General features: G+C 35.9%; 1 protein-coding gene and 1 long non-coding RNA gene across 6 annotated transcripts in view; one reads left to right on the top strand and one right to left on the bottom strand.

The window, feature by feature from the left end:
- Positions 1-27,910, top strand: part of Rsrc1 (arginine and serine rich coiled-coil 1) — a 306,538-nt gene that overhangs the window by 66,249 nt on the left and 212,379 nt on the right. For all 5 annotated transcript variants that reach the window (XM_040754324.1, XM_040754325.1, XM_040754327.1 and 2 more), the window contains exon 4: positions 8,484-8,657. In XM_040754324.1, the coding sequence (XP_040610258.1) occupies positions 8,484-8,657 (174 nt within the window). The remainder of the gene's footprint in view (positions 1-8,483; positions 8,658-27,910) is intronic.
- The window catches only part of LOC121143141, a 120,454-nt gene that overhangs the window by 57,025 nt on the left and 35,519 nt on the right, over positions 1-27,910 (bottom strand). The gene's annotated exons all lie outside the window — the stretch shown is intronic.

Raw genomic sequence — 27,910 nt, 5'->3', positions numbered from 1 at the left:
TTGCTTTCTAGAACATTTTTATTTCATGGCATTTCAGCATACAAATTTACAGATTAGAACACATCCCCACGGCAGACTTCTACATTCCTCTCTGTTCTGTTTCTTCCTGGTTACATAGTGCCTTGCAAAATCTTGCTATCTTGTCCTTTTACGGCTCCAGAGTCCTTCACATAGTAAACCCTCCAGGTTTTAAGTTTCTTCATCCTGCTTTGTGGCCTGGAAACTAAGTTGGGAAAGAAATGGGGGCACTCCAAAGTTCCTTTAATATAATCCTTTTTGTGGGGATTATAGTTTGACACTGCCTCACTGAAACAATTGTTTTGTATGTGTGTTTGTATGTGCTTATGTGTAGTATTGTGCATGTACATATGTGTGTGCATAGCTGGAGGCCAGAGGTTAATCTTGAGTTTCTTTTTCAGTTACACTCCACCAAATTATTTAGACAAGGTCTATCAATGAAACTGGAGCTCCCTTATTTGGCTAGATTTTCTGGCCAAGAACCACAGGGAGACTTGTTTCTACCTTCCCCGTGGTATGTGCTACTACATCTGGCTTCTTTGAAAAAAAAATATATACATACATATATATACACATACATGCATATACTGGTGTTTGTGTGTGTGTGTGTGTGTGTGTATGTGTGTGTGTGTGTGTGTGTGTGTGTGCGTGTGCGTGTGCCTGTATACAGTTTCTTGTGATGGGTGCAAGAGCCTTCAGTAGCTAGAAACAGATGCCTCTGGAGTTGGAGTTATTTGCGGTTGGTTATGAGCCTTCTTACATGGATGCTACATTCTTTGCAAGTGCTCCTAACTAAGGAACCATCTTTCCAGCCTCATGTCTGGCTTTTTTTGTGTGTTCTGGTGGTTAAACCTCAGGCTTACATGTCAACCTCCCTACTGTCTGAGCCATCTTCCTGCCTCTAAAAACACATTTTCCCCCCGTACTTTTGTGTTTCCAGTGGGTTGTTTTCATTTAACGATAGTGCTCACTCACTGTTTTTTCTCTTTTCCCTATCATTTCCACTGAGAGGTTAGCAACTTTGTCAGTCTTTTTGACGAACCAGATTTTGTATTTGTTAATCATCTGCTTTATTTTTGATTTTTTCTTTACTTTCCCATCTATTTTGAGTTCATTTCTCTAACTCCTCAAGGTACATGCTTACCCTGTTTTCACACTACCCTTTATTATGTTCATTTGGTGTAGGATTTTTCTTGCAAGTTTACTTTAGCTGTAGCTGTATCCTACATATATTGAAATGTCATAACTTTGTTTTCATTTGTTTCAAATATTTAAAAACCATTCTCTGTGTTTTTTTAACTTTTCTATGAGTTATGCAGACATGCATTACTTAATTTCTAAGCCTTAGAAAACTCTGCCTGTTTTTTGTTTATTGTTTTCTTTTTAATTTTCTTCAGGTAGAACATTTTTGTGTTTTAAGTATGTTGAGGTTGTGGTTATGACTTCCGTATGGCTTATTTTATACAATATTGTAAGTGAAAAAGATAAGAGTAAATAATGTGTGGTTTTGAAGAATAGTAAAATAGCTGGATTTAAACATTGATCCAGGTCTTTTGTCTTTTCCTTATTGCTTATTATGTCAGTTACCCAGAGCTCGCATTCAAATGTATAGTTGGAATTCTGCCTTTAAGATTTTTATCATTGCTTTATGTATTTGTTGGCTGTGTTACTACATGTTACAGATTCAGACTTTTTGTTCTTTTGTTGTAGATTGATCTTGCCATTATGAAGTGATGACCTCTCTTTATCTCTCTGTGCTCCTGCAAAATGTCTGCTTTACCATATGGTAGCACAGTTCATTAATTTTCTTTTCGTTTATGCCTGTATGATATTTTGTTTTACTTTTCAGTTTCCTTGTGAAAGTTTTCCTATTTCAGTTTGATCATCTTTTCCTTTTTACATATATATTACTTACTTGGATTATGTTTATTACTTATATGCTTAAATCTACTATGTTAGACTTTATTATCTGTTTGTCTATGGCAATTTTTCTCCATATTTTTTACCTCACTCATTTTAGATTAATTTTATTTAATTTTCTTTTCTATGAGCTTTTAAACTTGCATTCTTTAATTATACTTTGGTTGATTGACCTAGAAATTATAGTATGCCTTTGACTTGTTTGTTACTAGCAAAAATTATTTATAGTATTTAATTTTTTTGTAGTTTGTTTTTAAAGAGCAGTTTGCTATTTGTTCCATTGAAGCGTATGTTTCCCCTCTTTGGACTCCCCAGGAAAATCAAAGCCATTGTTTTCTTTGCAGTTTTTAGTGGAGAAGGCTGATGACAAGTTGAATCTTTTTCATTTGTAGTGACTCATGGTTTCAGAGGTCTCATTCCATTGTTGCAGGAAAGGCGTGGCAGAGCAGAGTGGCTTACAAGTCCACAGCTGGAAACTGGGAAAGGAAGTGCTCTCTGCTTGTTACCTTTCTCCCTTCTGGTATTCTGTATGCCCTGCTAACCTGTTTATGGGATGCTAGCACTGAAGTTTAGGGCAGTCATCTCCACTTAATCCTTTCTGCAAATGCATCACTGATCTTTAAGGTGCTTCTTAATGTGGGTAGATAATCAGAATTTACTATAATAGTCAGTTTTCAGATCCCTTAATATAATCTTGGTTTTGTAGAGACTTCAGTGTCAGCATTTTGTTTTCTAGTGTTTCTTTACCACCAACCCTTCAATGCACATGTCCTTTTCCACAGTGTACAGAGTGTAGGTCTTAAAAAAAAATCCCTCTTGTTATGGTTTTAATTAGGTTTGGTAGTGAGTTGAATTTGATCCTCTTGTTTACAGTGTCATCCTGACATGAAGTCTATGCTAGGTTTTATTCAATATGTAAGTCTTTAATTTTAACGACAGTTTTTATAGTAAATGTTATCTTTATTTGTAGCACTCAACTTAAGGACTGATTGAAGTATGGAAACTGTTTTTTTGAAAGACAAAATAGTAAGGTATCTGTTTTGATTACATGTGTTTAGAACTTATTAGCCAATTAAACTTGAAAAATTGGCTTTTGAGGGCAGTAATTCATTTTATGTAGAGATGTTATGGTTATTCTTCTTATTCTGTAGATATTGAAAGCATTTATCTGGTATAATAGGACATCTTGCTGTCCATTTATTGCTTATATATTGTGTGTTCTAGAGTCCCACATTTTTTACCAAATGGTTCTTTGCTTATAATATATCTCCATATTGACTTTTGTACTCCAGAGACTTCTAGAGTGATTTATCAGAAAGATACTTATTTAAGGAACTGGGACAAATAACATCTTAAATGTTAATACAGTTTCCTTTCGCTTTTATTTGTTTGGTCAGAGTAAGAAATATTTTTATTTTGATCTGTCATTTTTTTATTCTTGGTGAGACTCTTCAGATTTGTAAGTAAAGCCACTTAATTGCAAACAGAACTGGTCATATGTCTAAGAAATGGGTCCTGTTCAAATTTGTGTAAAATAATTCTTATTATAGCCAAGAAGTCAGTAGCTTAATTCATTTTATTTTATTTTTAGCTTGATTCTTTAAAAATCTGCGTGTAATTTTATGGTCATTCAAAACTGTATTTTATAATTCAATTCTACCTGTAGTTTTGCATTTTCTATCTTTTCTTCTGTGGATATAGAAGATGATAAATAAGATTAAGAGGCCTACAATGTGAGGGTTATGTTAATGAGCATTGTCTTTGAAGGAAGAAGATCATGTATCATTGTATACTGTAGTGTATTTAAACATATTGTTTAATTTGATCAAACGGCTACCTTAACTTTTCTGCCTTATTTAGTATGTAACAGCCAGCAACATTAATAGGAGACTATTCTAGAATGACATAAATGTCTTGAGTATATTGGGTGAATCATGAAGAAGATAAGTTGGAGAACTGCAGGCATGCGTTTTCTACAGCAAAGTTTATTTCAGGAGAAGCCACGAGATAGCTTTGAAGCTAACTGAATTTTCTTAATTGACTGGATAAACTGAGATTAGAGATCGAAAGGGAACATACTGAAGAAAAGCTGGGTTTGAGAGTGACTGATAAAATGCCCTGGTAGTCAGTGGGTATGAGAGCAGGAAAGCTGTCTTTGCCCCTTCCGTCATTTGTCATGGACCCCTTGCCACCTCCAACAGGTGGGAGTGTTGACCTTGGGGGCACTAAGAATGGAAGAGCTGGGCCTGCCCCTCACCAAGTGCAGCAGTCTGGAGAGCAGGCCCTGTATCTGCCCAGGGCTTTTTAGAGCTGGTCCTGGTGGTGTGAGTGAGGGTGAGCTGGACCTACTGAAGGTGTGAGAACAGAATTAAACCTGCTCCTTGCTGTCTGCTACATTGGGTGAGCTAATCAGGGCAGTGCTGGAAAGTTATCGCCTGGATGGTGATGATGATCAATCCAGCTACCACCCAGACCCAGAACCAGGACTACAAGAAAACCCATCCCACATCCAACTTATCAATGAACTGCTGAAGTATGTGAAGGGCCTAGACCTGCACATTCAAAGCTATATGATCTTCATGACACTAGTCACACCAATAGGATATCCAAGAGGAGTCCCAGTGAGGGCCAAGTATTGAGTCGTAAATGTAACAATTACTCATTGCAGTGAACACTTCTAAGTAAAGATGCATGGAATAAAGGGTATATTGTGTGATTCACTGGGCCACACTACAGCATCCACAAGATTTTTATTTGTTTTTGTCTTTTTGGTTTCACTTTTAAATTTTGTTTTTTGGGAGAGGTTGCAGCGCAAGTGGATGAGGGGGTGTGATGAGTGGGATCAGTATGTATGATGTGAAATCCACAATTAGTAAACAATTAAAAAATTCTTGGTTAGCATGCATTAGTTCTATATGCTATGTACATATTATATGCTGGTTAATTTAAATATATACAAACCCAATTATTGATACATATAATATATTATACTAATATAATTATTAATGCAATCAATATATTTGTTAATATATAATTCCATAATTTAATCTCACTTGAATGTTTATGCATTTAGTGTTGTATTTAAAATATAATTTTCTGTACTAGTGTCTTGAAAATTTCCTGTTTTCCTCTAATAATGTCAGTCTTAATATTTAGTTCTTTGTTCCATTTCAAATTGAGTTTTGTGCAGAATGAGAGATGAGGGTGATGTTTAAATCTTCTGTGTTTAGATGTCTACTTTACAACACCACCCTTTAATGGAAAGACTTCTCCATTCTTTGTTGTATATTTGGGGGCCTTGTCAAGAATTATTTGGCTGCAGATGTTTTATTTCTGGGATTGGTACTGAGCTCCATTCATTTGTGTGTCTTTTTTTTTTTTCTTTTTCAGACCTCACACTATGTGGCTGGCTCTGATTGTATAGAATAGCTATTTCTTAAATTCAATTATTGTGATGTCTCTATTTCTACATGGACTTTTAGAATTTTTTTTTTATAGCTTCATGAAGAATGCCATTGGCATTTTGAGAGGGATTGTATTAAGTTTGTAAATTGTTTTGGGGAGCTATGGATGTTTTAACTATTAATTCTTTCAATACTTGAACATGGGAAAATTTCAGTATTTTTATGCCTTTCATTACTTTTATTAGAATTTTGTAACATTCATTGTAGAATTCTTTTACTTCCTTGGTTAAATTTGTTTCTGTGCTTTTATTTTATAGCTATTGTTATGAGCTTGCTCTCCTGATTTTCTCATCTTTCCTGGTATGTTAAAATGCTGTTGAGTCAGCTAGAAATAAAACTCAGTAGTAGAGCATTTCCCTAACATTTGTAACACCCTGGGTTTTATTCCTAGGACCACCAAAAATAACATTAAAATGCTACTGAGGCATTTTGCTTTGTTTTTAAGAGAGAGAGGATCATGCTGTGATAGCCCTAGAAGTCATTGTATAGCAAGGCTCACCTCCATCTGCTGATCTGTTTGTCTCAACTTTCCAAGTGTTGGAATTACAGGTTTGTGCCATCGTGCTTGGTTGCAATGAGTTTTGTTTGTTGGCTTTGTATCCTGCAATATTACTGAATTCTTTTATTAGTTCTAATAGTCTTTTGGTGAAATTTTTAGGATTTTCTATATGTAGTATTGGATCATCAACAATTAGGATAGTTTGACTTCATGCCTTTCTAGTTGTATATCCTTTATTTCTTTCTCATGCTTAATTGGTTTAACAAAGACTTCTGGCACTATATTCACTGAAAGTCATAACAGTAGACACCCTCCCTGTTCTAGATGCCCAGTATAGTGTGGCTCGAATTTATAATTGTGATTGAGTCATTATGAGATACAGATTCTGGTCTCATTATCTACCAGTCTGTCTTTAATTTCATTCAACATATTTTTTAGGTTATTTCAGCTCCAGAATTTCTGTATTTCATTTTTCTGAGTTTTTTCTTTGCTTTTACTGAGATTGCTTACTTTTGTATTCATTGCAAGCATAGTTATAAGTACTACTTTAAAATCTTTGCCTACTACTTTAGACATCTGACCTCCTGTAGAGTTCAAGGATATTGACTACGTTTTTCATCTCCCACAACCCAAGAATAGAGCTTATTTATGAATTTGTTTATATGCACAGCATATAAAAATCTATCCTGGACATGATGAATATCATACTCTTAATACTACTGTGTTCTCCTCAGTAATATGCTATTAAGCCTTTGTTTCAGCAGGATAAAAATTTGGTTTGAGGTTGTGGAGGTCTTGTACTTACGAGGACAGCCGAAACTTTGGTTCCATGCTTTCAGTCTTAGCTCTTTAGATTCTGTTGTTCTTAAGATGAGTTAAGATTCAGACAGAGCTTTGAAAATAGTTTACATATAAAAATTTTGGATATCACAGAGTTGGGCATGTAGCTTAGTAGTTAGTTTAGCACTTATCTAGGAGTTTTGGATATCATCTTTGACTTGTTTTTGCAGGATTCACCTTTCATAGTCTCTGTTGCCACTTGGTCTTTGGTAGTTTCTCCAATAAGAAAATTTTCTGTGGGAGTTTATCTTTTCTGGGTACAGTCTTGAGTTTACTTACAGAATGGAAGGTTCTAAAACAGCAGCTTTTTCATTGCTGCTTACTTTTTCAGTAATTTGTGTCCTATCCCACCTCCAGAAAAATCTTTCTTTTGATCACTTTTCTGTGCCTTTTTATAGTTATCTGTAGGATTACGAGTCTAGTAGAGGAGTTCTTGTCAGTTCTCTGACCAGGTCCTGAATTCATTACTTCTTAGCACATAAATTATCATACCTAATAAAATGATTCAGTTTATATGACGTACTGGGTTGAAGCGGGTTAATGGTCTTACTTGCACATTGAGAAAATAGAAGTAATAGTAGATGATAAAAACGATTTTAAGGATAATGAAAACCCTGTTTATAGATTATGTTAAATGCATTTGATCTGTTAAACTGTTTGTGGAGACTTAAGACTTTACTTGAAAGTTTAAGATTTTCCCTTGTTTCCCTTTTGTTTGTTCCCTTATAGTGCTGTTTATCTGTCATTCTAGTGTCTCAGGAGGCTGAGGCACATTGGCTATTGGAGCTTAGAAGTCTGAGTAACATAGGAGCATCTATTGCAAAAACATTCAACGACAACAACAAACCTTTTACTTGCTAACGTGTGTGTGTGTGTGTGTGTGTGTGTGTGTGTGTGTGTGTGTGTGTGTAGGGGTGCATTCACCTGTGTAAGCACATGTACAGGCTAGAAGTTCATCTTAGGATGTCTTCCTCATTTTTCCACCTTACTTTTTAAGAGAGACCCTCTCAATGATTTTTGAGCTCACCATTTTGGCTAGATCAGTCAGCAGGCAGGTTCCAGAATCTGCCACAATCCAACTGTCTCCACCCTTCAGTGCTGAAGTTAACAGATGTTAGCCACCATGTCCAGCTTTTTATGTGAGTGTTGGGGATCTGAATTCTCGTCCTCATGTTTTCACAACCAGCACTTTACCCACTGAGTCATCCTCATAGCCCCTATTTGTAATATTTTTTCCTTTAGCATGAAAATAATTTTATTTATAAAGTTTAGATATACAGCATGTTGTATCTAATGTCATCTGTTGTACATAAAATCATATGATTAGTTAAATTAATATATCTATAATCATACATTTCTTCTTTTCTGTCTCCTCCACCCTTATAACTGAAGATACTTCCTCATCAATTTTACACTATAGAAGTATTACCAACTATAGTTATCAAGATTATAGTCTTACTTCTTACTCAACTTACATGACAATCTTTATCTTATTATTTGTAGCTCAAAATTTCTCCTTTTCTAATGTTTCAATTGAACCTTAATTTCCTTCAAATTTGATAGCATCTGTATGTTTTCATTTAATTTTGAGAGTGATTATCTATAGGGTTTCTTTCATATACTTTCTTTGCACAATTAATTTTGTGGTCTAGAATTGGAACAAAGTACTTTCAAGTAATTTAAAAGATCAATTGCATTTTTACTTCAAGGCAGACTGAATCTACTTTATAAAATCTCTTTAGGTCCAGGTCAAGACCTCGTCCACGTTCCCATAGTCGAAGCAGTGAAAGATCCAGTCATAGAAGAACCCGTAGTAGGTCAAGGGACAGAGACCGACGTAAAGTACGGGACAAAGAGAAAAGAGAAAAGGAGAAGGACAAAGGCAAGGACAAAGAAGTTCACAGTATCAAACGTGGGTGAGTTGCTAAGAATCTAATGTAGTGAAGATTAATAATTCCACAACAGCTTGCAAACTTTTTCTCTGAGGTGCTTCCTGTTTCTACCCTTGAGGATTAATTCCTTTAGGAATAAAAGAAGGTAAGGACTTGCCAGTATCTTACATGTTTCTTGGAGCATTTATTCTCTAAAAAGTTATTCTGTTAATTTTAATAACATTTAACTTTTCTTACATCTTTTCCAGTTTTTTGTCTCTACCTAACTTTTTAAAAAGAATTTTAAAAAATTTGAAGTTATGTGTATGTGTGTGATTGCATGGGGGCACATGTATGTCTTAGTAGAGTTTCTATGGCTGTAAAGAGACACCATGACCATAGCAACTCTTATGAAGAAAAATATTTAACTGAAGTAGTGACTTATAGTTTCAGAGGTTCAGTTAGCATGGTGGTGTGCAGGAATATGTGGCATTGGAAGAGTAACTGGGAGAGTGCTACATCTCGCAGGCAACAGGAAGTTAGCTGAAACACAAAGTATAGGACCTCAACGTTTGCCCCACAGTGACACGCTTCCTCTAGCAGGGTCTTACCGAGTCTTATAAAACCACGCCTCCTAATGTGCCAACTCCCTATGAGATTATGGGGGCCAGTTACGTTCAAACTACGACAGAGCGCGTGTTCAGGTTCCAGAGGAGGTCAGAGAGGGTGTGAGGGGGGCATCTGATGTTCAGTAGCTAGAGTTCATGGCAACTGGGAGCTGCAAACTGAACTCTGGTCCTCTAAGAGTTTCAGGTTCTCTTAACTCATGAGTGCTGCTCCAGATACTTTGTGTTTAGCTTTTATAAAGTCATGTGTACACTGATGATACGAAGTCCCATCTGGATTGTTGGCCTTTAAATTCTTTTTGAAATGTTACCCTTGCGGCAAAAGTTTAAAAGATTAGTAAATTACTATGTAATTTTTTTCTTGATTATTGCTGTGGCAAAATAGCTGACAAATGCAACTTTAGGAAGGAAGGTTCTTTTCGGTGTTAAAGGTACAGGCCATCATCAAGATGTCATGGTGGCAGGCACTCAAGACAACTGGTCCCAAAGCTCTGTAGTAAGGGTGCAGATAGAGGTGAATGTTGATTTTCAGCTCGTTTTCTCCTTTTTCTTCAGTCTGGGACCCCAGACTGTGGAATATGCCACCCATATTAAGGGTAGATCTTCTCACCTCATTTAGCCCAGGCTATAAAACCCTTTATCAACAGGCTTACAGGTTGTCTCCTAAGTGGTTCTAGATTCTGTTAAGTTGACAACCAGTATTAACCATCTCATAATAGGTATCCAGCTACATGTGTAGAAAGACTGAGTTAGCCAGGTGAAGACTCAGGAAAGGTACAGAGGCAGTTTCTTGGTAAAGAGAGAAAGTCAGTATAATGATGTATTTGGAGGGTGCTGATGTAGAGTAAGTTTCAAAGACTGGGAAATATGGATTAAGAACTGCCTTATTCTTTAGTTATTTATAAGTTATTCTTATTTTTTTTCATTTAGCTTTATTTACATAACCAGGAAATATGACCTTGTTTTTTTCACTGAATAGTAAATATCTACTTTCTGTTTCATCACAGTTTTCATTTTAAATGTTTTTTAAGTATCAAAAATTCCATTAAGCAGTTGACACTTGTTATCTAACACCTTCATTAAATAGGTACCTTTATTTGCTATCCTAATTTCTATTTTTGTTGTTATTATTGGTATTTCAAAATATCTGAGAAATGAGAAAATTATTTTAAAGGAGAAAAGCCTTTTTTTTTTTTTTTTTTTTTTTGCTCATAATTTCAGAGGTTTCAACCCATGGTTCCTTGGGTCTGTTGATTTTAGGCCTATGGGAAGGTACAAACATGGTACAAGAGTATGATAGAGGAAATCTCTTGGCATCCAGGATACAGATATAAGAGAAAGAGGGACAGAAGGGGCAAGGTATATTCCCAAAGACAACACCCCTAGTGACTTTCCCCATCTGTGTCATTCCTCTTGCTTAGCCCATTCAGTAGGAACCCATCAGTGGATTAACCCATTGTGATTTGGTTTCTAATTCAAACTGTATCTTCTCACAACTGCATACTGTTTTAAATTTTGTAGTGCACCATAATTACTAATAATGAGAATTGGTGATTGAGATCAAATGATATTCTATTTTTTATGGTTTTTTTAAAAATTAGAAGCATTCATGCTTCAAATGTCAATCCCAGCTCCCTCTCCCACCCCTCCTCCCTGCCCCCCCCCCGATCCCCACATCATTCCCCAGGAAGAATGAGGTCCTCCAGAGTCTGTCATTTCATCCAGGGCAGGACGTAGGCCCTTTCCCTGTGTCCAGGCTGAGAGAGCTTTCCTCCATGTGGAATGGGCTCCTAAAGTTCATTTGTACACCATGGTGAACACTAATCTTCTACCTAAGGCCCCAGAGATTTCTGAGGCCTCCTTACTGACACTACATTCATGGAGTCTGGATTACTCCCCTGTTGGCCTCTCAGCCATCAGTCTGGGGTTCAAGGGCTCCCCTTGTCCAGTCAGTTGTCTTAGTGGGTTTCACCAGCACGGTCTTGACCCCTTTGCTCATCACTCCTCCATCCCTGTCACTGGCTTCCAGTGGGTCAGTTCAGTGTTTAGCTGTGAGTAGTCTCTGCTTCCATCATTCACTGGATGAAGGTTCTAGGATGTCACATAAGGTAGTCACCAGCCTTATCATCAGGTAGGGGGTATTAATGTAGTCTCTCCACTATTGCTTAGTTTTCCAGTTGGTGTTATCCTTGTAGATCTCTGGAAATCTCCCTAGTGTCAGCTCTCTTCCTCAAAGCTATAATGACTCCATCTATTATGGTATCTCTCATCCTGCTCTCCTCTATTCTTACCCCAACTCAACCTTCCTGTTCCCCCATATCTTCTTCTCACCTCCTTTTATCTCCCTCTCTTTCTCCTGGTTCCCTCTCCCCTCCCACCATATTCCCAGTCTGCTCAGGAAACCTTGCCTCATTCTACTTCTCTCAAGTATAATACATATTTCTTGGGAACCTCCCTGTTTCCCAGACCCACTTGCTCTGAGATTGTAGGCTGACACTCCCCTGATCCATGTCTAAAATCCATATATGAGTGAGTACATACCATGTTTGTCTTTTTGTGACTGGGTTACCTCACTCAGGATGGTTTCTTCTAATGCTGTCCATTTGCCTGCAGATTTCAAGATTCCATTGTTTTTTTTTCTGCTGAATAGTACTCCATTGTGTAAATGTACCACATTTTCTTCATCCACTCTTCAGTTGAGGGGCATCTAGGTTGCTTCCAGGATCTAGCTATTACAAATAATGCTGCTATGAAAGTAGTGGAACAGACATCCTTGTTGTATGAATGGGCATCTTTTGGGTATATGCCTAAGAGTGGAATTGCTGGATCTTGTGGTAGACTGATTCCCATTTTCCTGAGGAATCTACATATTGATTTACAAAGTGACTGTACAAGTTTGTACTCCCACCAGCAATGGATGAATGTTCCCCTTTTTCCACATCCTCTCTAGCATAAGCTGTCATTGATGTTTTTTATTTTAGCCATTCTGTTAGGAGTAAGATGGTATCTCAGGGTTGTTTTGATTTGTATTTCCCTAATGGCTAAGAATGTTGAGCACTTTCTTAAGTGTCTCTCAGCCAATAAATACATATTTCTAAATATATTTATATATTATATATATTTAAAAGCTTCTATAGTGCTAGGTTGGGAGAGGAGGTGAGGGAGAGGGAGCTGGGATTGACATGTGAAGTAAGCTTGTTCTAGTTTAAATTAAATAAAAAAGAAAACAGATTTTTCTTAATATTATTATTGTATTGTAATAAGAAGTAACATTATTTTGTTAACCTTTTTTTTTGAGAACTTCGTTCATGAGCACATCTAAATCACTCCTGTTTCTCTTTGCTCCCAACTCCTTCTTTGTCCCCTAACTCCCCTCCACATACATGACTGCTTCCTTAATTATTGTTAAAGTATACGTGTGTATAACATATTGAGTCCATTTAGTATTGTTCATATGTACATGTGTTCAGGACTGAATATTTGGAATTGGACAACCTATGTGGGAGCTTATCCCTGGAAAAATGTTATTCTCCCTCTTTCAGCAGCCAGTGAATATAATTCTTCACCTAGGGATGAAATCTTGTGAAGTTTTCCCCATCCATGTTGGCATGTAAACTAATGTTGTCCTTATGCAAAATCTTGTACAGGAACCATATTGTTGATATTCTTTGGTTCAGTTTTTTTTTTTCTCATATGTGGAAGACATATGAGAAGACATTTCACAGCAGGGCTCCAGTCCTCTGGTTCTTACAATGTTCCCTGAGGTTAAAGCAGAATAATTGAGTTGTGGATGTATCATGTGGGGTTTGGTACCTTCTCTGAATTTTGGCCACTTGTGGATCTCTAAACTAGCCTCCACCCACTGCAAAAAGTAACATCTTCAATGAGGGGTGAGGTCCACACTTAATTGTAGGTATATGTGTATTTAGGTTAAAATTAGAAATTATATTAGTTAAGAAAAATGGCAGTAATAGGTTCTCCTCTAGGGTCTATGATATTCTGGCCATGGTTAGTTAACTATGTTTATAGTATCATGCATATTCCTTACTATTGAACAAGTCTTGAGTCCTATTAGACACTTGTTGGCCACCCCCATGATAAAAATACCATTATTGTTTCACTGGGGATATCTTGATACTTATTTTTTAAACTGTTACTAAGAGACAATACTCAGAAACTTGAAACATCACAGGGTCTCATTCTTGCAACTTGGTGTGATGAGGCTGAACATTATGTATCTCGGCAGCATCACTCATGGATTAGTGCATTAGGGTTCTTTACCAACATCTTGATCAACATGCAATAATACATAGTTAACTTCTTTAGAACATCTTTTGAAGCATTTTGGAAAACCGTATGAATAAGTAAGTAGCCACCATTCTACTATTCTGAAATCATAGTGCCATCTTCAAGAGTAGAATATAAATGGACTTAATTTAAATCCATCGTCAATCATTATTTAAATCATTATGCAGAAAACGAATTGCTTTGGTAGTTGCTATTGAATACTGATTTTGAACGTCTCATCTCCCTAGCCCACCAAATTCATGTGTTAGATATCTGGAGATTTGGTGCAGTATTGTTGGCACATGAGAACTTTTAAGAGGTGACTAAGCCAAGTAAACTTTGCTTTATTAAGTGGATTAATATTGTTATGGCAGATGGGCTTTGTCACTGAAGTAGTAAATTCCTTTTGAAGTATTCTCTTCACTTCTGTTTACCTTTCTGCCATGAAATACCAAAGAAATTCCTTTTGGAAGCCAGCCAGCCATGCTTGACTACCTGGCCTCCAAGGTCAGTAAGTTTCTGTTCATTTTAAAGAATCAGGTCTGAGGTATTCTATTGCAGCTTCACAGAATAAAGCAAGCCATATACTACAATTCTGTCATTTTAATTTGAGTCAGGCTAGATTCATGTGTAACAGTTAGTTTTCCTAAGCATGACCTGCTCTGTGGAGGGTTTTTGCCATTATTTCTTTACTAGTACCTCAGTAGATAAGATAGTTATCTAGCTTAAGCACCAATGTTTCTGGAATATTTTGCTCAGACATTTGGACTTAAGGTTATACATTCTAATGATATAACTTTCTGAACTTTTTATTTTCTATGAAAGTTAGGAATTCCTTCTAATTATACTATTGATTCTTCTGTAAAATGAGGATTTGGTACTGTAAAAGCTGAAAGTGTAGAGGTATAAGAGCACTATTACAATATACTAATCATAACTTAGGGATATAAGGTGCATATCTACCTTGGCAGCCTTACAGTGCCTGAGTTTCCTGTGTAATTCCTGTTGAGAATGTATTTCTTCCCTCTCTAACTAATGTTTGGCAGAAAATGTTGGAAGTGATTTGGGAAAGCTGGACTCTGAGTTTTGACAGCAGTTGCATACTTACAAAGCCTGTCATGTTTTTCCTTACCTCTTACTTCTTTATACAGCAGGAAGTCACTTATGCTAATTTATTGTAATTTGCATATAGGTTATAGAGTTCTGTGGTGCAGAGCATGCTTAGAACTCCTTTTAAGTGTCTGTTTGGATCAAAGCAGGGCTGTGTGATAGCTGTTGTCTGACACCAAGCTGTGTGGTGTTGTTTTCATTAAACATTTATCACACTTCCAATATGACAGCAGGCAACTTTGTGCCAAGATAACATGTTTTCATGCAAAATTTATTGAAAAAGATGAGACTTTGTAAAAAGATCTTGTTGCCTTTCACCAGTGGCGAAGGGTAAATGTTTGGTTAGAAAGTAGTATGCCTTGAACACTTGTCATCGTAACAAAAAGAAGCTTCATTCTGGCAGTTTTCTTAAGTGGGTAAACAAATCTATCTTTAATGAAATGCATGCACTGGACTTTTCTCTTTCAAATTAAAGGTTTTGTGATTTTTCTTGCTTATTGATACCTATTATATTAGGTTTATGTTTATGCTATACTGAAACATCACCACCCTATTCCCACTATGTAAGTTTGAGTGTTAGGTTTAATTTAACCAAAACAACTTGTCACTTTCAAGAAAGGGAACATACTATGATACAAAAGCAAAAATAGATAAAAGTTTCATTAGTTCTTCCTCCCTTTCTTTTATTCATTATATCAATATAGTTTAATCATTACATAATTTCTGCAATGGAATTTGACATGGATTATGCCCGATGAAGGTTTTTTATATTTTAAATTACAATTTTATTTTTACATATTAAATAGATACAGAAAAAAAGGATAAACATTTTAACAGTAACTTTAGATGACAAACAAGGTCCCTTTCGATATAAGACATATGATGTGTCACCTAGTTCTGTTGTTAGGAGCCATTTCCAATCTTCTAATGATTCAGACTCTGCAAATTTTGGAGTAATGCCTCTGATGGAGGTTTAATAGCAGGAATGATAGGTTTATGTTTCTTATGGTGATTGCCTGGCCAGTGCTTCTCAAATTGCCTAATGCTGTGACTCTTTAATATAGTTCCTCATGTTGTGGTATGTGGGCATGTCTACATGGGGTATTTGCTTAATTAATAATCCTTGCAGAAGGGCCCATCTTACTGTAGGCAGTGCCACTGCTGGGCAGGTGGTCCTGGGTTGGTATAAGAAAGCAAGCTGAGCCAACTGGTGGTGGTGACATATGACTTCAATCCCAGCTGTTGGGCGGTAGAGACAGGCAGAACTCTGTGAGTTTGAGGCCAGCCTGATTTGCAGAGTGAGTTCCAGGAAAGACTCCAAAGCTACACAGAGAAACCCTGTCTTGAATAGCAAACAAACAAAACAACAACAACAACAAAAAGGGGGAAAAAAAAAAAGGAAGCAAACTGAGCAAAGACATGGGGAGCCATCCAGTACATGGTCTCCTCTTCAGTTCCTGCCTCTAGGTTCCTTCTTTGAGTTTCTAACTTGTCTTTCCTCAATGATGGTAAGCCAAATAAACTTTTTCTTTTCTCACATTGGTTTTGCTCAGTGTTTATAGCACAGAAACAGAATGCAAACTAGGACTATACTTTTTCCTCACTTCTGTGTCTTCATGAAGGCTGCCTCCTCAGCATGAAATACTTTTTATTCTATCTTTCCTCATTTCAATTCATCTTCTAAATGTTAATTCATCCATAAAATATTCCCTGCTCCTCAAGAGTAAATAAAGTAACCTTCTTGTTAACAACTAATAGAATTTTGCCAAATCTGAAGAGAATTTTGTAATTCTGTAGCTACAAATTACCTTGCATATCTTAGTCAACACTGTATTTATTTAGATCATATTAGTACACATTTACATAATTAATAATAGATTATTTTAGATTTCTATTTCTAGGTAAATGAAATATGTATTTAAACATTTTAAAATGATAAAATTGTCTTGTTGGTATTAGATAGGTAACCATCTTTTTTGTCCTATTTCATGCCTGTTTACTAACTAGTACATGTGTAAACACACATATTCACAGTACCTCCAAGTCTTTTTTTTTTTTTTTTTTACTGTGAGAATCTTTGTTAATACTGCAAATTATTGCTGTGGTTACTCTAGAGTGTCATTCACTTTACTAAAAGTCATTCCTATAAATGATACAGTACAGCATGGAATTGTTTGGTTTATAGAGATCCAAACATTTGTTTTATTTTGTTGTGTAATGGCACAAAATGATAACATTATAAATGCCTTGGTCCATTCACATTTGTACCTCCAAGTTTTAAGACTACATTCAAAACAATTCTATTTGATTATTACTATGTCTTTTTATAGTTTAAAAACTACCAATCATATTGTCATTAATTTTATATAGTATATAGACATCGATTTAAGGTGTTTAAATTTTAGTCTATCAACTAATTATTATAGCTTCAATATAAATCAGAAAGATTCTTAATTTACTCTAAAAAAGAATAAGATTAACTGATAGATTGCAGGTAGATCTGCAGATGCTTATAAAGCTGACAAATCAATGATTAAAATATAACATATATTTATATACACACACACAGACAACGGCTTGCTTTTGGAAGTGGTCTCACACTGTGGCCAAAACTGACTTTGCCTTTACCTTGTATAGTTTCTTTTCTCATTTTAGCAAATGTAAACTGACTTTGCCTTTTCTTGTCATATCACTGAAATTTCATAGCATTAGTCTTTGTATAGCACTTCTTTTACTTAGCACAAATGCTTCTGTGATGCTTTAATGTTGCTCATGTGTCACTGTGTTACACATTATTGCTAAGTAGTACTCTGTTGTATGAATGTGCCACAAATTATTAGCCATGTACCAGTTAATGGCTTGAGAGTATATTTGTCCAGCACTTCAACAAGAATATCTAAGGTTTATATTCTTTTATTCTATAGTCATTTGGTATAATTTCTAAGCAAACCCACCTAACCTAGAGATTTTTGTGACTTTAATTCTGTTACACTTAGAGGAATGAGAGGCTCAGTCTGTTAATCATTTCATGGCTCATATACAGCTATCTTGTCCTCACATGGTGGACTGGACAGCTCTTACGAGGCTCTTCTGTAAGTACACAGATCCTGATCTTTGTGTGTCCCACCTTCTCATGTCATCACGCTGTGGATATTAATGCAACGCTGTATATGTAGTTTTTCCCACCAGCTGCCAGAGCCCTGCCAAGTTGTCTGAACCCCCAAATAACACATAAGACACTATATTAATTATGAAGCTGTTGGCCATTTGCTTGGTTTCTAATCAGCTAGGTCTGACTTGATTATTTACCCATAATTACTCATATATATTTTTCAGGAACTTATCTTTGCTAGGATGCACTCCTCCTGCGAGTCACATGGTGACCAGCCTCTTCACTACATTTCCCAGAATCCTCCCAGACTCCTAGTCCCACCTATCTTGCTTCCCTATTGACCAACAGTGCTTTATTTACATATACACAGGACTCTCCCATCACAAGGGTTTTAGAGAGACACAATATTTAGTCCATAGCAAATCAGCTTTTTCTGTGTTTTTTTTTGTTGTTGTTGTTATTGTTGTTGGTCATTTTTATTTTTATTTTATGGGAAAGTTTTGTTTTCCTAGGAAAATGATGATTTAAATTAAGTCTTCAGTTTGGAGAAGGGTTACAGCCTCATTTATCTCAAGTTGGATCTAACCTACTGCTTAATAGAAAATGACCTTGAACATCTAATTTTTGGCTTCCTTTCAGTTTAAAATTCTGTTCATTGAAACAAGAACTAAGGTGGTAGGCATAGCTATAGAAATGTTACATTAATGTACACTCTAACATACTAGTTGAATATTACCAGCTTTTATATACAATGAAGCTGAGATTCAGAGAAGGTACATAGTTTACAGTGAGAACAAAACTAAAATTCAAATTGGAAACAACCTAGATGCCCCTCAATCTAAGAATGGATAAAGAAAATGCACAATGGAGTATTACTCAGCTGTAAAAAACTATGACATCATGAAATTTGTAGGCAAATGGGTGGAACTAATCACCCTGAGTGGGGTAACCCAAACCCAAAGGACAAACACAGTATTGTACTCAGTAATAAGTGGACATCATATGTAAAGCAAATGAAAACCAGACTATAATCCATAGCCTCAGAGAAGCTAGGTAACAAGGAGGACCCTAAGTTAGACACATGGATAGTCCTAGGAATGGGAAATAGATGTGATTTCCTGAGTAAACTGGTCACATGGGGGTAAAGAGGAGGGAATGTGGGATGAGAACATGAGGGAATTGCATGAGTGAGTCTGGGGAAGGACTGAGAAGGAGAACAATGAAAGACATATTTTGATAGAGGGAGCCATATTGGGGGTAGGGAGAATCCTGGTGCTGGGGAAATTAACACGAATCCACAAGGATGACTGCAACTAAGACTCTTAGCAATAGTGGAGAGGGTGTCTGAACTCACCTTCTCCTGTAATCAGATTGGTGACTACTCCAATTGTTATCATAGAATCTACATCTAGTAACGGATGGAAGTACCTGCAGAGATTCACAACCATGCACCTGGCTTCCACAGAGACAGCTGACTAGAGAGCTCTTGGGGCCTTACAGACTCTGGTGAGCAGGTGGCTTCAGCTACAATTGTGGGCCAGGATATGGAGACTAGGAGAGGGGGTGCTGTTGGTGGTAGCCTTGGAGAGTTCTGAGACAGTGTTGGCTTTATGCCTGGAGGGCCTTACCTGAGGTTCTGGGAACCTGCTTGGCCTCTGGAAAAGCAGGTGGCTTTTGTTGGAGTTGTGGGCTAGGATATGGTGAGGAAGGAGAGAGGCTGTTGGAAGGCTGAGCAGGCTTTGAAGAAGTGTTGGAGGTCTGTGGTTAGAGGGTGTTTTCATTTTTTTTCTTAATGATGTCTTCTGCAGAACATAGTTTTTTTTTTTAACAAATTCTGCTTTAATAAATTTGTCTTTTGTATATAATGTGTTTGGTGATGTGTAAAAATTCATTGGTTTAACCCACAAAATGAAGATCTTTTTCTTCTCTTAAATATTTTTCTACATTTTAAATTGAAGTATGATCTTTGAGGTATAGTTTCTTTTATGTGTGATATTAGGCTTAGGTCAGTTTCTTTTAATGTTTAATGAATGTTTAATTCTTTAATGAATGTTTTAAATGTTCAATTGTTATAACACTAGTCATCTAAAAGACTTTGTCTTTACAAAATCTAATTTGTCTAACAAATCTGATTTATACTCAAGTATTACAGCAGTTATTATGAATGACATCTTAAAAATTTTAATTTCAGTGTCAAATCTAACTTTTAGCATGTAATTTAAATGTTTTGTGTGCATATCTTATGAATTTCATATTTTATACCATTAGAATATTTGTCTATTTGAAGTTTTGGAATCTTTTTTGATAGAACTCTTGAGTCTTTTTTGACTATGCTATACTTTTACTATACAGCCATATCATTTGCAGATAGGAAGTTTGAGTTATTATTGTATTACTTTCATTTATTTTCCATGCCTTACTATTCTAGCTCAGACTCCCAATTCTGTTCTTTCTCTTTTTAAAGATTTGTTTTACTTTTATTAGTGTCTATATATCTGTGTAATCATATGTTACAGTATGTTGGAGTGTTCTTGCTGGCCAACTAGAGTTACAGAAAGTTGTGGACTGTCCGATATGAACGAGAGAACTGACGTAAGGTCTTCTGGAATTGCAGCAGGTGCTCTTCACTGCTGAACCATCTCTCCATATCACTACACCCCACCCCCACCCTCATTCTGTTTCACTGAGTGCTGAACAGTGTCTTTTGCTTTGTTTCTGACTTTTGGGATAAAGATTCAATTTTTCATCATGAAGAAAGATATAGCTATAGATCCTTTTCTTTATATACAGTATTATCTACTTTTCCACAACTATAACCAAGAATGCTTAAAAAAATAATTTTGGATAAAGGTTGGAAGCAAGGAGGTCCCTAAGAGAGACATACAGTGACACCTGGAAAAAGGTAAAGGGACAACATCTGTGCAAATTGGGAGCATGGAGTGGGGGGAAAGGGGGCAGGGAAGTTGAAGGAAGTACTTCTTGCAACAACAAATTTGTACCTTTTCTTCTTCCAACTGCTAATTTGATATCTTAATTTACAGTTGAATAATGAAACATCTTTGCATTCCTGGATAAGCATAGTTTGATTGTGATACATTCTTTTGATGTGTTAGATTCAATTTGCATACTTAGTTTTGTTTTATTTATTTTCTTTTTATCAGAATACTGTTTACCTCATACAATAAGATGAAAAATATTCATTTTTTGAAATATTACCTGGAATTAATAATTTCTTTTTAACTGTTACATAGGTTTAGCAAATAGAATTATCTTTGTATGGTTCTTTTTATAGATAGGAGATTCCATCTATTCTTTTAAGAATTATTGTTTTAGAAACATTTATTTAGATGATCTATTTCCTATTATGTTAGCGTGGGCGGTTTTGGATGATCAGACAGTTGGTTTATTTCGTTTAAACTACAGAGAAATTCGCATGCTTCTGCATGCATCCTTTTACTGTTTTCTCATATCTGTCTTGATTTTCTTTGGGAGGATTGCTAGAAGGCTTGGGGACTCTTGATTGTTTTCTATTGTCTTTATTTGTTTAATAGATTTCTTCTCTTTATTATTTTTCATTTATTTTGTATTTGTTTTCTTGCTCCTTAAGGTAGGAACTCAGATTATTGACTTGACTTTATTATTTTCTAAAGCAGCATGTGATAATATAAATATCCTCCTAGATACATCTTTTGCTGCATCTCCCAGATTTTCCCTAGCTTAGCTATATCACAACAATTCTCATAGTCTTATATATCATTCCATCTAAAATATTTTTTGGTTTCCTTTGTAATTTCCCTTTTATTATGTAAATTATTTAGGTGTGAGATATTAGATTTCCAGTTTCTCTTCCTTTTATGTCTTTAGTATTGGCTTCTAGTTTTATTCTATTATGATTAAAACAAGTTGTATGACTAGTTCTTAGAAATGACAGCAGATTTCCTTTATGAATCAGGACATGGTCAGTTTCAGTGAACATTCCACATATTTTATGCACTAATTGGGTTATGTGTTAAATAAATAGCAGATCACGTCAAGTTTTTGGTGGCAGTTTCTGTTGTTTATCTCTTGACTCATTTCTGTGCACTTCTGAATAGTTACTAACAGATGTGTTGAATTCTCTACTTTCTTTTACGTTTAGGCTTTGATATTTTAATTTTTGAGTGTCCCATTTTTTGTAGAGGAAGATTATTTGCCTTATATACATTTAAGCTTGTTTCTTCTTGGTTATTTAACTTTTCATCTCCTTAGTGATTTATTGATTCAAAATGTGTAATGTCTGATATTAATGTAGCTACTCTCAATGTTTATTGGCTAATTCACACATGGTATGTCATTATCCATCTTTTAATAAATTTCTGGTATATAGTTGTGTATATTATTTTTAAACCAGTCTGATAATCACTCACATTTACTTAATGTAAGTATGCCATATAATATAATATTTGATATATTGGGATTCATCCCTATCATTTTGTTGCTAAATTTCTATTATGTCTATTTTATTTCTGCTTTCTATTTCTTAGACTTTTTGTGGTGTGTTTGAACAGCTTATGTTTCATCTTTATTTCTGTTTTGTGTGTTTATTTCCATTTAATACTTCTTTTGAGACAAGGTCTGATGTGGTGACCTCAGTAGAACTTGAAGTTATGTATCTAAGGCTGGCCTTTGACTCTTGATCTTCCTCTCAAGTGTTGGGATTATAGGTGTGTGGTATCATACCTCCCTTGTGTTTTAAAATATATCTGTTATCAAGATCTTCTCTCTTTCTCTCTCTGTTTATTATGCTAGAAACTCTAATACATTCATGCATTCCTTAATGACATATATATTCTGAGAAATGAGCCTTTAGCAAATTTAGATGGTATAGGCCAGTTACTTGACATAGCCTCCTGACATAGAAGTAGTAAAATGGGATACATAAGGTTGTTGATGGTGAAGCTCAGTAAACCATTGTATAATATATAATTAGACCCATTATACTTTACAACAACGATTAAAGGAATACTGTGGCAGCCGGGCTGTGGTGGCACATGCCTTTAGTCCCACTACTTTGGAGGCAGAGACAGATGGATTTCTGTGAGTTCCAGGCCAGCTTGGTCTACAGTGCAAGTTCCAAAACAGCCAGGGCTGTTACACAGAAAAACCCTGTCTTCAAAAAGAAAAAAATGTATAGTGTGGTAAATATATAAGTAGATAACACAATTTATCATTACCAAGTGTAGTAATATTATTTAAAATTTGTTTCCTCCACTTTTATGTGACTGGCAGTAAGGTATGTTTGTTCACATTAACATGATCACATACATAGGAGTAATGTATGTGTCTTTACTGAGGCAATGATGCACTAAGAACTTTTGTAATTTTATGGTACTGCTGTCATCTGTGCATCTGATGTATTATATAGTATATGACTATACTCTGTATGTGTGTGTGTGTGTGTGTGTGTGTGTGTGTGTATATATTTATTCATTTGGAAAATGAGGAGGCCTGGGCAACCTATGAGGCCCTGGGCAGCGGATCAGTGTTTATCCCTCACATACAAACAGACATCGTGTGTCCATAAGAAAAAGAGGGATGCTCTCTCAGCCTGGACTCTTGGGGGAGTGCCTGGACCCTGCCCTGAGTGAAATGACAGACTCTAGATATCCCCTATGTGGAAGGAAATGGCGATAGGGTGGAAGCCGGGGGGGGATGGTGCGGGAGGAGAGGAGGGAGAGGGATCTGGGACTGACATGTAAAACAAGCTATTTAAAATTAAAATAATAAAAAGAAAGTTATCTGATATATGTACTTAATTATAAGTTGACAGATTTTTACAGTTACAGTACTTTAAAGAATAATTTTTATTTTTTGACTTAATTACTTGAGTGCAGTTTATCAGCATATTTCTACTCCAGAAGTAATTTGATTGCTTTTCTTCATACTAGTTCCTTTTACTAGCTTTAATGTATTTACCATGTATTCTGTTTAGTTCCACTATAATTGTTTATGTGTTTCATGTTTTAGCTTTCAGCTCACTTTCTGCTAATCTCCTTTATTATGTGAGCTGTAGTTCACTATTTATGTTGAGTTCTTCCTTTTCTGCACTACAATGTTTCGTTTTTCCTTCTTACAGTTTTCAGTTCCAGTGTATATTTTAGGTTCTTTTTATGTTTCCTTTTCTCTGCCAGTTCTAAATTTTATTGTGTTCCTCTTTGCTCAATTTAATTATTTTTATAAACTGTAACTTCATTGTCTATAGCTCAGTGCGCTTATTTCTCTTTCCTCTGAGTGTAATTTAGCGTAAATTTAATCTAGTTTCAGCAGTCGAAGTCCTGGGTTTTTTTCCATTTGTTTTTAACACTATCAGCATTTTTCTAGTCTGAAAATCTCAAGCTAAAATACTCCAAGTTCTGAGCCTTTTTGAGTGCTTACCTTGATGACACAAGTAGAAAGTTCTATACCTCAATTGATGGGACTAGTTGTAGTCAAAATGAAGGTAAGCTAATAATGATATATAGGATAGCTTCCTATAAATATGTAAATATTCTAAAATAAAAATTCAAAAATACATCTGCTCTCTAGCATTTCTGATAAAGAATAGTCAACCCCCAGGAGGTCTTAGCGAGAGAGGGTTGATCCAAAGTATGTTGACTACCATTACTAGAATAAGAATTTCATCTTATTCCCACAACCCAGAGCATCAGGAGAACAAATTTTTTATTCTTTCTGGCTGTTGTGTAAAATAAATTAAGACACATTCCTTTAAGGCTTCAGTATCTATCATTAAAAAATAAAAAAACCCTCTCGTCTTTTGCTGTTACATGTTTCTGAAACAATGCTTCACTTTCTGGTATATATAGCTTGTTGGTTCTGGTGTATGCAGTTCATTGTTTTTCTGTCCTGAACACTTCATTCATGTCTGCATGAGTCCAGAACTGTAAGTGTTATATATAGCTAATAGGGGAAAGGTATTCTGGTAGTTAGGAGTCAAGGAATACCACAGAGTCACACCACACAACAAACCTCACACTAGAAATTTATTGGGAAAGACACAAGAAGGTGGCTGCCTCTTTTCAGGTGAGAAGCAGCAAAGAACAGAGCAGGAACCGGCTTCATAGAGTGCTTAGGGGGAGTTTTCCACTGTGCCCTGAGATTGGAGGGATTATATGGCCTGATCTTGGGACATTTTCTGCTTTCCCAGTGCTTGTCTTAAAGGCCTGCACCATCACACCTGGCTCTAAGCTTTTCTTTTCTTTTCACTAGTTAAAAACTTACCTGGGAGATCTTGCCCTGTGGACATCACTCCCTTTATTTAATTTCTTTATTTGTTTATCTCCTTGAACACAAGACTTGGTTCTAATCTGCTTTTTGGTGGTCTCTTTTCTTTAAATTTTACATTTTGTAATTTACTCTGTTCAGCTTACTTCTTTCATTATATATCTTCATTAAAGATACTATTAATAACCATACACCTGAATCTATATGAGGCTGTTTTGAGTTTTCCTCTGCCAAGGGAATTAATCCAAAACTCTTCACTTTAGCCTCACTCAAACTTTTTTGACAAGGGCAAAAATCAGACACTTTCTTCACCAAAATATCACAAGAATAATCTCTGAGCAAATTACTAAAATTCTCTGTAACCTCGTGTAAGCCTCCAACACAACACTGACCCATTAAGCAGTGTTTCAAGTGTTCAACAGTTTTTCTAATCCACAGTCCCAAGGTCCACATTCCTTCAAACAAAACATGGTCAGGAGAACACTACTCCTGGTACTAACTTCTGTTTTATTTCGGGTGTCTATGGTTGTGAAGAGACACCATGACCACACTCTTATGAAGGAAAACATTTAATTGATATGGCTCACTTAGAGTTCAGCGGTTTAGTCCATTATCATCATGGTGGGGCATGGTGGTGTGAAGACAGGCATGGTGATGGAGAAATAGCTGAGAGTACTAAATCTTGCAGGCAACAAGAAGTGAAACTGAGTGGTATCCTGAACATAGAGAAACTTCAAAGCCTGCCTCCATAATGACACACTTCCTCTAACAAGGCCACACCCACTCCAACAAAGTCACGCCTTCTAATAGTGCTACTCCCTGTGAGCTTATGGGACCCAGTTACATTCAAACCACCACAGTATGCAAATCATGTTTGAGGGTAGGGGGCCTGCCCATCTGTAGATGACAAACACAAAATGAACTCAATGATATTTTTATAGAATTTTTGTCTTATATTGCTTTGTTTGGGCAGTTTTTTTTGTCTTATTCATCTTTTGCTTATATATTAGTGTTTCTGATTTTGTGGTTTTATGTGTCTTGTGAATTTTGTTTGTTTAAAAAATTTTAAATTCTGGCTTGTCTCTTTTGGTTACCTGTTTCTTTTCTTTCTTTTTTTCCTAATTTATTTTTATTTAATTACAAAGGCTCCAACCAAGTTCCATATTTGTCATACTTCACCTCTGTTTTGGTCATTATGGAATAGTGAAATTGAAAAGGCAAATAAAATGATGCCATCTGTCACATAGTATAGCAATCCTAATGGTCTACTTATATGAATAGATATGTATATCTGTTATTTCAGTATGACATATAGAAAATTTACAAATATCATGCTTTACTCTTCTCTAAAACTATACAAAGCAACTTCCCACAATATAGTAAAGTACCAACTTCATACTCTTCTTTCTTGCTTCACAATCCGCCCTAGTACTTTCTTCAACCACTGAATTTAGTAGTGACTCCTTATGGATTCATGGAATTATGGTTTTAAGCCTGTTTGTTTTCTAAAGGAGAGAGAGGAGGAGAGAGAGAGAAAGAAAGAGAGAGAGAGAGAAAGTGCAAGAATAGGCTTAAAATTGCATATAGATGAAACATAATAAAAAGGCCTTGCTTGGATTAGTTGGAGACTAATATGAATAATGGACAGAAGATAATTAAAATGGCTACAACAGAAAAGGGAATCACAGTTTGCAATGGGGTCCGAGAAACAGATAGGGGTTTATCTCTGCAGGGTCTTGTAAACCAGGTTAAGGATTTTGTTCTCTATCCTAACAGTAACAGGATACCTTTGAAGTGTTTTAATCTGATAGGCGACATGATCAGATTAGTGTTTTGAAAAGATCACTCCAGCTGTACTTCGGAATACAGATTACAGAGAGATAAGAATGGTAAAGATAAGCCAGATAAGTAGCCCAGTAATCGGGGAGAGATGTAAAAGTAGCTTGGCCTAGGGATTTGAATCTGACACTTCAGTATGTGGACTAGAAACATCAATGGCCATCAGTTGACATTATCCATGATAGTTGTTAGATTTCTGGTCTGTTTCCCCAGAATGATGCCGCTACTTTTTCCTGGGCTAAATTTACTTTGGTGGAAACGTTGATATAAGGTGCAAGGTCATACTTCTTTCTTTGACATGGTGAATTTCTAGAACCTTTAGGACATTCAAAAGGGGATATATATATATACACATATATATATATATATATACACACACACACACACACACACGTGTGTGTGTGTGAGAGAGAGAGAAAGAGAATTCTGCTCTGTAATCAGATTTTCAAGTTCTCTCTGTTTTTAATTTTTTAGGTATTTTACTCAGAAATATTTAATTATAGAGACTTGTAAAAAGGGAGGCTACTGTGGCCAAAGCAACATTTCCCATATGGCATGATTAAATCACAGTCACTACAGGATTTGATCCCTGGGACACAACAAAGATCAGTGCATTGTGCTATGGATTACTTTGGATGCTGTTAAAACAAGTCTGGCACTATTGTTCTTACTGGAGATTGCAAAGATGAATAAGACACGGTCTTTGATCTTAAGAAACATCCATCTAGTTACAGTCAGACACACTAATAATGAAACAATGTAGTGTGAATACTGTGACAGAGATGTCTGTTAGGCACAGACAGCTAACCCCAAATTGGATAACCAGAGAAGGTTATCAAGCTATCTGGGAGAACATAGAAGAACTAGGTAGAAAAAAGAACTAGGAAAGGGAAACACAAAAACAAAATTAAGGCAAGATCAAGCAATGTTATGAAAGTCCTTTTATAATACTCCACACACACATAGATGAAATTACAAATTCATTGTTAAATACTCATCACCCAAAAGGTTTCTCTGGAAACAAGAGGAAATATCAAGCATTGTTGGTTCTTCCCTTTCCCCTT

Source organism: Mesocricetus auratus, unplaced genomic scaffold (genome assembly GCF_017639785.1).
Source record: "Mesocricetus auratus isolate SY011 unplaced genomic scaffold, BCM_Maur_2.0 Super-Scaffold_100011, whole genome shotgun sequence".
Lineage (NCBI taxonomy): Eukaryota > Metazoa > Chordata > Mammalia > Rodentia > Cricetidae > Mesocricetus > Mesocricetus auratus.
Note: the sequence above shows the minus strand (reverse complement) of the source record. Positions and strands in the feature narration are given on the sequence as shown.